Raw genomic sequence first — 10,422 nt, 5'->3', positions numbered from 1 at the left:
TATACATCAAAGGGTAACAGTATATACAACAGAGGGTAACAATATATACATCAAAGGGTAACAGTATATACAACAGAGGGTAACAATATATACATCAAAGGGTAACAGTATATACAACAGAGGGTAACAATATATATATCAAAGGGTAACAGAATGTAACATTATACATTTAATGTGAAAAGCAGAAGCAGAAATATTTTGTTACTTACATGAATACAGATTGTTTTGGTTTTCTAGTCTGTGATGATAATGCTTCAGGTCAAGCTACTAATTAAACTAAAATGTGTCTCTTTTGTTGAAGGTAACTTCATATCGTTAATTTATGTTACTAATGCAGATGACATTCTAGTCCCATATGACTTAAAACAATCAATCCTTTTGTTCACAGATATTGTCCCCTATTTATTTCTGGTCGACTTATTTGTGTTTTGTTAGTGTGTGTTTTCAGATATACATATACACTGTGTACTGTACCGTACTGAGGATGAGATTCTGATGAGATTAATGTTTTATTTATGTACAATACCAGACAGAAGTATAGTATTGAAATGTTCATATTTACAATAACAGGGTTACCACCTTATATATTTATTGTATACATATCTACACAAATATACAATTAACAGGGTTACTTCACCTTATATATTCATTAGTATTCCATTTGTATTACCCATTACCTCTTAGATGAACTTGCTTTACCAAGGTAAAGTTTTCTTTTCTAGGTAAATTTGTTTGGTTTGAGATTATTCCTATCTTATGTCTGGTACAATGTCTAGTCAAGCCTTGCTACTACTAACCGAGATCATTTATAGATTACGACAGTTTTGTTGAAATAAATTTGTGTATTCCTAGGTCTAAAGTAGTCTACCCACTTTTTTTCCCAAATTATAAATTTGTCAAAGGGTTCCATTTCTTTATATTAGGGGATGTGACTAACAAATTTTAAAGTTACAATTTAGACCTGCTGACTAAAGAATGGCCAAGATACCGCTAGAACGTTTTGTATTAGACATTACAGGAACTGTTGAAGCATTTAACTTCCCAATTAAATATGTATAATGGATATGTTTAGATGAGATGTTTTTTTTTATAACAAAGTACATTGGATGTGTTCAGTGATGTACACCCTAACACACCTTAATGTAATACAAATCACTCTATATTTGTATGTTTTCATTTATATATCTACTGGTTGTGCTTCAGGTGATTTAACTTACTGATAGCGAGGTATATGTTTAGCATTTTGCATATTTGACTTTATAACCTGTGAAATATTTCATATTGTCAATTTACACCACATGAATGCACAGTATGAGCAGGATAATTATTGAATCATGAACATATGATAGAGAGTGAAGTAAGACGTGTATGAGGTTTGTCACAGCCTGTCACTGATCTGTCGTTTTATATCACTTCAAAAAGATATCTTGGTGCTTAATTCATATTTTTGGCATTTTATTATTTTTTTGTTTGTTGAATGTTGTTTTCTATAACTGTTTCAGCTTTGTAATTTTTATTCAACAAATTTATATAAAAAAAAAATATCATCTGAAATGCCACCAATGTGTTCTATTTGATATCAAAACAGGTGCTGTAATATGTTGGGGATTGACAGCATACATTCTCCAGCAATGTACAGGTTTTTTGAAGCATCTGGTAACAGACTTTATTCAGATTTACAAATCATGTTAATAACTAGTAAACATGTCCTTTTGACTTGACATTCTCCTTACTGCGTGGGAGTTAGTCATTATAGTCCGGATCCATTCTCCTTACAGCATGGGAGTTAGTCATTATAGTCCGGATCCGTTCTGCTTACAGCGTGGGAGTTAGTCTTTATAGTCCGGATCCATTCTGCTTACAGCGTGGGAGTTAGTCATTATAGTCCGGATCCATTCTCCTTACAGCGTAGGAGTTAGTCGTTATAGTCCGGATCCATTTTCCTTACAGCGTGGGAGTTAGTCGTTATAGTCCGCATCCATTTTCCTTACAGCGTGGGAGTTAGTCTTTATAGTCCGGACCCATTCTGCTTACAGCGTGGGAGTTAGTCATTATAGTCCTTATAGTTAGTCATTATAATCCGGATCCATTCTCCTTACAGCGTGGAAGTTAGTCGTTATAGTCCGGATCCATTCTCCTTAAAGCGTGGGAGTTAGTCGTTATAGTCCGCATCCATTTTCCTTACAGCGTGGGAGTTAGTCGTTATAGTCCGGAGCCATTCTCCTTACAGCGTGGGAGGTAGTCATTATAGTCCGGATCCACTCTCCTTACAGAGTGGGAGTTAGTCATTATAGTCCTTATAGTTAGTCATAATAGTCCGGATCCATTCTCCTTACAGCATGGGAGTTAGTCATTATAGGCCTTATAGTTAGTCATTATAGTCTGGATCCATTATCCTTACAGCGTGGGAGGTAGTCATTATAGTCCGGATCCATTCTCCATACAGCATGGGAGTTAGTCATTATAGTCCTTATAGTTAGTCATAATAGTCCGGATCCATTCTCCTTACAGCTTGGGAGTTAGTCTTTATAGTCCGGATCCATTCTCCTTACAGCGGGGGAGTTAGTCTTTATAGACCGGAACCATTCTCCTTACAGCGTGGGAGTTAGCCCTTCTAGTCCGGATCCATTCTCCTTACAGCGGGGGAGGAAGTCATTATAGTCCGGATCCATTCTCCTTCCAGCATGGGAGTTAGTCATTATAGTCCTTATAGTTAGTCATTATAGTCCGGATCGATTCTCCTTACAGCATGGGAGTTAGTCATTATAGGCCTTATAGTTAGTCATTATAGTCTGGATCCATTCTCCTTACTGCATGGGAGTTAGTCATTATAGTCCGGATCCATTCTCCTTCCAGCATGGGAGTTAGTCATTATAGTCCTTATAGTTAGTCATTATAATCCGGATCCATTCTCCTTACAGCATGGGAGTTAGTCATTATAGTCCTTATAGTTAGTCATTATAGTCTGGATCCGTTCTCCTTACAGCGTGGGAGTTAGGCGTTATAGTCCGGATCCATTCTCCTTAAAGCGTGGGAGTTAGTCGTTATAGTCCGGAGCCATTCTCCTTACAGAGTGGGAGTTAGTCATTATAGTCCTTATAGTTAGTCATTATAGTCCGGATCGATTCTCCTTACAGCGTGGGAGTTAGTCGTTATAGTCCGCATCCATTTTCCTTACAGCGTGGGAGTTAGTCGTTATAGTCCGCATCCATTTTCCTTACAGCGTGGGAGTTAGTCGTTGTAGTCCGGATCCATTCTCCTTACAGCGCGGGAGGTAGTCATTATAGTCCGGATCCACTCTCCTTACAGAGTGGGAGTTAGTCATTATAGTCTGGATCCATTCTCCTTACTGCATGGGAGTTAGTCATTATAGTCCGGATCCTTTCTGCTTACAGCGTGGGAGTTAGTCTTTATAGTCCGGACCCATTCTGCTTACAGCGTGGGAGTTAGTCATTATAGTCTGGATCCATTATCCTTACAGCGTGGGAGGTAGTCATTATAGTCCGGATCCATTCTCCTTACAGAGTGGGAGTTAGTCATTATAGTCCGGATCCATTTTCCTTACAGCGTGGGAGTTAGTCGTTATAGTCCGGATCCATTCTCCTTACAGCGTGGGAGGTAGTCATTATAGTCCGGATCCATTCTCCTTACAGCATGGGAGTTAGTCATTATAGTCCTTATAGTTAGTCATTATAATCCGGATCCATTCTCCTTACAGCATGGGAGTTAGTCATTATAGTCCTTATAGTTAGTCATTATAGTCTGGATCCATTCTCCTTACAGCGTGGGAGGGAGTCATTATAGTCCGGATCCATTATCCTTACAGCGTGGGAGTTAGTCTTTATAGTCCGGATCCATTCTCCTTACAGCGTGGGAGCTAGTCATTATAGTCTGGATCCATTATCCTTACAGCGTGGGAGGTAGGCATTATAGTCCGGATCCATTCTCCTTACAGCATGCGAGTTAGTCATTATAGTCTGGATCCATTCTCCTTACAGCGTGGGAGTTAGTCATTATAGTCTGGATCTTTGTCAAAATTTTGTCTCTGCGGGTTGCATGAATTGGTGCTTTTCCTCTTTGTTTTTTTTAGCAATTTTGTTTTCATATTAATACCATTTCTTTCATCTTTTATTGTTGCTTATAGATGTATTTCATTATTGTCTTGTAGAATCTCCACTTAATATTTACAAATAACTAGTCACATTTGATGAACATAATTCATGCATAATTTTCACCATGTTGTTTAGTGTCAGCTAAATTCTTGCTGTAGTACAATTATTTCAAGTTTTTGTCCTGGTATTTAGTATCTAAAAGTAATTTTTGCCTCACTCTTTAGTGTACCTGACTAATTAAAAGTCTTTATCTCAGTGTTTAGTGCCAGCTTAGTTTTCTCTCTTGAATTTATTTCTAAAATAGCACTGTGTTTACTCACACACCCCTGAAGACACATTTGAACTCTTCCAATTCAAAGGTTGGAATAGTTCATTATGAAGTTTCAGGGGTGAATGTGTTAATAGACTCAGAGCAAATACTTTTTAAGATGGTGAAGCTCTATACATATATAATTGCTGGTTAACTTTGCTACTAGAATTTAAAAAAAAAATGGTCCAACTACCATGGTTTGTGTAATAATTATTTATCATCATACTAGCAGAAATTTATAGTATAAGAAGAAGGAGAATGACAGAAGTAAATTAAATTTAAACATGTCAGACAAGATTATATTTTAGTGCTGTATTGATCTTGAGAGTCGGATGATCTGTTTAACCTACATAGAACTATCTATCTAGTCCACATATATTTTTATGTATATTTAGATATATGTATAAAATTAATTTTTCATTGTGTTCATGCCAAAATACTCTGATCAAATGAGTCAAATATGTCCTTTCCAAACTAGTATTATGTAGCAGAGTCTATAAGTGGGATCCTGATAATGTTACACAGCAATGGTCTATGATATTGATCAGTTGGATTGTTAAATTATTGTACAGTTATTACGCTCGGAGTATTATAAGTATAATACACATTATAAACACAAATGTTTGACCTGTTTTGTCAAATTTAATAGGAAACTTACTCAAAATTTATCACAAGCATTGGAAACTATTTGAACTATCATCGGGTTATGAGAAAACCGTTTGAGCAAGTTTTATTGTATACATATAGATATATGATATTATTGTCTGTAAATATGATATTATTGCCTGTTATTATAACAATTCCATCACTTTTGAAATCCATTTATTTGCAAATGCATGTTGTTTTTTTTAAATAAATATAATATTCATAAATTTAGAATTGTTTATTTTCCTTCATTTAAAGCAAATCTGAACAAAATGATACCAAAACAATATCATGCGTTTCTTTAACGTTATTTTATGCATGAACTTCCCCTCATTTTGATATCTTTTCCATGGATGTGTCTACATCCTTCAGACAAGCAGTTAAAACATTTTCAGGCATGAGCTTGGTCATCCACAGTCAACTCTTTAATATTTTCAATTTCTTAATTATCAACGGAACGTTAAATTGTACAGATATTCATATTCAAAGTAAAGATGACTGGACAAAGTTTGAATGTTGATAACCTTTTGTTCTGGACTAGTATTAGGAATCTATCCTTGCCGAACCTTTAGAACTAACGGAACACTGACTTAATAAAAATCCTTTGCTTTGTGTTGTACAGATACGTCATTATTCCTTTTATGGCCTTGACTTAAATACTGTCCTGGTATTTTGGTACAGAGTGATAACTAATAAACTGGCAAATTTTCAGTTCTTTACAAGTTCCTTGTAGGCAAATTTTAACCACATTTTATAATTATTTCCACTTCTCAAGTTTTCCAGGTTGACAAAAGTTTCTACAGAAAGTTCTTTGTTTAGCAAAAAATGACTGAAAAGGGAGGAAAAAGGTAAAGTCATTTACAAATTTAAATGGGAAATGTTCATGAAATTGGGGTTGAAAATGCAAGAATATAACAGGCAACATCAGTTAAAAGGAAGAACAGTGGAACATCTCTGATTGAAAAAAAATCAAAATTGTTAAAAAAAATTGTGCTCCGATGCCGGGAATTGAACCCGGGCCGTCTGGGTGAAAACCAGAAATCCTAACCACTAGACCACATCGGACGCCATGTGAAGGTACGTGAATATTTTGGTTAGTCAAATGCAAAAGAATCGACATCACCACAATATAATATCCTATATAGTTCTTAACGTATTTTTTTTTATATATGTGGTAAAATGGTAAATATCATGGTAAAATAGTAAATATCCTCAAAATTGAACCAAATATTCATATTTATTCAATGAATAAAATATACTCAAAATAATCACGTGATCAATACATTACGGAAGTGTTGTCATCATGTGACCGGGGAGTTTTTTCAAAATGGCGTCCACTACTGTGGACTGGGAGTTTGACAAGTTTGATGATGGTTCATTGAGTAAGTAAGAGAAGGAGGTACGACGTGACAGGCTCATTGGTCATGGACAGCAATAGTTATAACAGCAGTCACACACATTGACTTTATCAATGTGTGTTACGATGTCAGAATGCAGTAAACTGTTCAGCGTATGACTGCTCAATACATAACTATAATCATGTTATGTCTCTGCAGGCCTTGCAAGGTTTTGTCAAGGCTCGTCTGATAGTAGCATCAGATTACTAGATCCGACCTCATTTTGATCACGTGATTATTTTGAGTAATCCTCAGTAACACTCAGGGATCCTGGACCGCTTTCGTTTATCGTGTTCAAAACGGTTCAACCGGTTTGACCAGGGCTACATTCGCGTATCCCGGTTGAAACGGTACGTGTGGCGCAGAAATTTTCCACGATAAACGAACACACTTGGACCGTTCTATAAGCAAAGCTAAAAATTCACAGTTTCGGAGAATAAAAAACAATGTATCAAGAGTATTATGCCCTTCTCTCACGCGTCCACTAAATTACATAATGTATCTTAAAAATTACATGTGACTTGACATAGTTTAAGAAAGAAATAACGCAAATTGGCAATAGTCAGTATTTTAGTTTCGGTCAGGTACGTCTGGACCCCTCAATCTACACGTACCAAATTTTCCTGAGGTCAGCCTCGGTCCAAATCTGTACCTGTCGTTTTCTTTACATGTTCAACCAGTTCAACCGTTTCAACCGGATACGCGAATGTAGCCCAGAGCTATTCGTTAAACGAATAGCTCTGGTCAAACCGGTTCAACCGTTTTGAACACGATAAATGAAAGCGGTCCAGGATCCCTGAGTGTTACTATAACATGATAATATCTTTTTACTGTGAACCACTTGCAGAAAGAACGACAAAAGCCAGATAAATAATGTAGCGGAACTGGACTGAGTCGATCATCGGCAACCAGGTAGCTCAATTGGTAGAGCGTCTGTCTAGAGTTCGGAGAGTCCCGGGTTCTTACCACGGTCTGGCCATACATTTTTCTGCTCCTGTCACAATAACACTGTATACAATTCTTGTAATACCCTAGTACTATAGCGTGTAGCACCTATTTTATGTAACGCTATACCCGTGACAACCCCCCCCCCCCCCCCCCCCATCTTCCCTCCTTTTAACTGGTAGAAGACTTGGTAAGCCTCGTCGATGGGGGCTGCCCAACTGGGTAGGCTGGGTTTCCTTGTTTCATTGGCCAATGGAATTGTTTGTATGAACGCAGATTAGAGGTAAAATGTGAAAGGGATTTGAGTTTATAAGTGATTTGGGAATGATATGTGTAGCCAACATTTTTACATATGAAATTATATGCATTATGTGAATTAAGTATTATTATCATATTTAACAATGATCTTAACCAAATTTGAAGTACTAAAAAATCTCAGTAGTAGTACTGAAATATGTGCAGATTTCCACGGTAAATGTGAAAAAATGATGAATGCTTGTAAAACGTTTGTTTGTATTGATGATAGGCCCTTAGTTATGTTGGTGTTGAAATCTCACACCTCAATGATATTGTGGTCATGGACCTGCTTATATATGTTGATGATCTCTGAGAGTTGGTCAAGGGTTTCATGGAATTCCTCATCACAATCAGTTTTCCCTCTACATGGCATATATACATTGATTATGGTGATTGATTTTGGAGTCAATTGCCGATGACCAGGTAGCTCAATTGATCAGAGCATCTGTGTAGAGTTGCATTGGCAGGCCCCAGGTTTGTATCTTATTCTGACAGTTACATTTTTCCTGTTCCATGTGTATGAATGACCTGGATATATATTAACAGTTTCTCTTTTCCTTGAACAGAAATTGTGGGAGAGTTACAACTGAAAAAGTATGGTCAGTTTCTGGAGGAATATGCTTCCCAGTTAAAGGAAATTGAGGGTGCTTTGGACGAATCGATTGGTGATTCCTGGGACATGACCCTTGACCCTATAGCTTTACAGGTAATTACAACCGCCTGGTTGGTATGGGCAATATTATTACCAGGTATATATAAGTTTATACCTCTCTTCACAGGTAACACATTCCAATATATTTTGGAGGTTAAAATTATTTGACAGACCAGAGTTCAAGATTGAATACCTCTTTTAGCCCTAACAATGGATATTTTTTTTAATATCTGAAGTAAATGCAGATATCTTCACTGAAATTGTAGTTGTGTATTTCATTGCTGGAGAGTATATCCTACTGTAACGTACACTCATTCACAGTAATATGAAATGGTCCCTTGTCTTACAGCTTTTGCCCTATGAACAAACTAATCTGCTACAACTCATCAAAACAGACAACAAGATCTTCAACAAGATCATCACAGTGCTGGCCTCACTATGTTGTGAGATGCAAGCTCTGCAGCACGAGGCACAAACAAAGTTTTATAATGCCTTGCTGTTCTACGGAGAAGGCGGTAAGATGATGTCCGTTGTTCGACTAGATCTAATAAAAGAATAATATCACAATTACAACAAGATCTTTTATGATTTTATGATAACAACCTGTTACTTTTATCTAGTTACAACTATTATAACAAATTGTTATGTTGCCTTCTGTAATGAATTTCATCTTTCTAATAGTTTGAATATGAATATCTAAAAAAATACTGAAAATTGATTATAAAAATGTTAAATCTAATTAACGCGCTATTCAAAACTCTTGATTGCTTACAGAGCCAGAGAATGGTTTGGGAGAAGGAGAGGCCCAGCTACAAATGGGGAGGTTGATGCCCCTCCTACAGGTAAGTGTGTCAGATGGGGCCTGGCTACAGTTGATAGGTTGATGCCCCTCCTACAGGTAAGTGTGTCACATGGGGCCTGGCTACAGTTGATAGGTTGATGCCCCTCCTACAGGGAAGTGTGTCACATGGGGCCTGGCTACAGTTGGTAGGTTGATACCCCTCCTACAGGTAAGTGTGTCACATGGGGCCTGGCTACAGTTGATATGTTGATGCCCCTCCTACAGGTAAGTGTGTCAGATGGGGCCTGGTTACAGTTGATAGGTTGATGCCCCTCCTCCAGGTAAGTGTCTCCCATGGGGCCTGGCTACAGTTGATAGGTTGATGCGCTTCCTACAGGTAAGTGTGTCACATGGGGCCTGGTTACAGTTGATAGGTTGATGCCCCTCCTACAGGTAAGTGTGTCACATGGGACCTGGCTACAGTTAATAGCTAAGGTTGATGCCCATCCTACAGGTAAATGGGTCACATGGGGCCCGGCTACAGTTGATAGGTTGATGCTCGTGTTACCGATAATCTTTTATCACATAATGTACTGTGTTATCACATACTGTACTGTGTTATCACATAATGTATGGTGTTATCACATAATGTACTGTGTTATTACATAATGTACCGTATATCACATAATGTACTGTGTTATCACATAATTTACTGTTTTATCACATAATGTACTGTGTCACATAATGTACTGTGTTATTACATAATGAACAGTGTTATCACATAGTGTACTGTGTTATCACATAATGTACCGTGTTATCACATACTGTACTGTTTTATCACATAATGTACTGTTTTATCACATAATGTACTGTGTTAACGTATAATTTACTGTGTTATCACATAATGTACTGTGTTATCACATAATGAAATGTTTTATAACATAATGTACTGTGTTATCACATAATGTACTGTGTTATCACATACTGTACTGTGTTATCACATAATGTATGGTGTTATCAAATAATGTATGGTGTTATCACATAATGTACTGTGTTATTACATAATGTACCGTATATCACATAATGTACTGTGTTATCACATAATGTACCGTGTTATCACATAATGTACTGTGTTATCACATAGTGTACTGTGTTATCACATAATGTACCGTGTAATCACATAATGTACTGTGTTATCACATAATGTACTGTGTTATCACATAATGTAATGTTTTATAACATAATGTACTGTGTTATCACATAATGTACTGTGTTATCACATA

General features: G+C 36.8%; 1 protein-coding gene and 1 non-coding gene across 4 annotated transcripts in view; one reads left to right on the top strand and one right to left on the bottom strand.

Moving 5' to 3' along the window:
* Positions 1-6,060: 6,060 nt before the first annotated feature.
* On the bottom strand, positions 6,061-6,132 carry Trnae-uuc. Its single transcript has one exon. It is a non-coding gene; the product is annotated as a tRNA-Glu (tRNA).
* Positions 6,133-6,365: 233 nt separating this feature from the next.
* The window catches only part of LOC110452640 (WASH complex subunit 4-like), a 36,672-nt gene continuing 32,615 nt past the window's right edge, over positions 6,366-10,422 (top strand). For all 3 annotated transcript variants that reach the window (XM_021501274.1, XM_021501275.1, XM_021501276.1), the window contains exons 1-4: positions 6,366-6,449; positions 8,273-8,412; positions 8,708-8,873; positions 9,133-9,200. In XM_021501274.1, coding sequence (XP_021356949.1) covers positions 6,395-6,449; positions 8,273-8,412; positions 8,708-8,873; positions 9,133-9,200 — 429 coding nt within the window. In that variant the 5' untranslated portion in view covers positions 6,366-6,394. The remainder of the gene's footprint in view (positions 6,450-8,272; positions 8,413-8,707; positions 8,874-9,132; positions 9,201-10,422) is intronic.

This window comes from Mizuhopecten yessoensis, unplaced genomic scaffold (assembly GCF_002113885.1).
Source record: "Mizuhopecten yessoensis strain PY_sf001 unplaced genomic scaffold, ASM211388v2 scaffold6779, whole genome shotgun sequence".
Lineage (NCBI taxonomy): Eukaryota > Metazoa > Mollusca > Bivalvia > Pectinida > Pectinidae > Mizuhopecten > Mizuhopecten yessoensis.
Note: the sequence above shows the minus strand (reverse complement) of the source record. Positions and strands in the feature narration are given on the sequence as shown.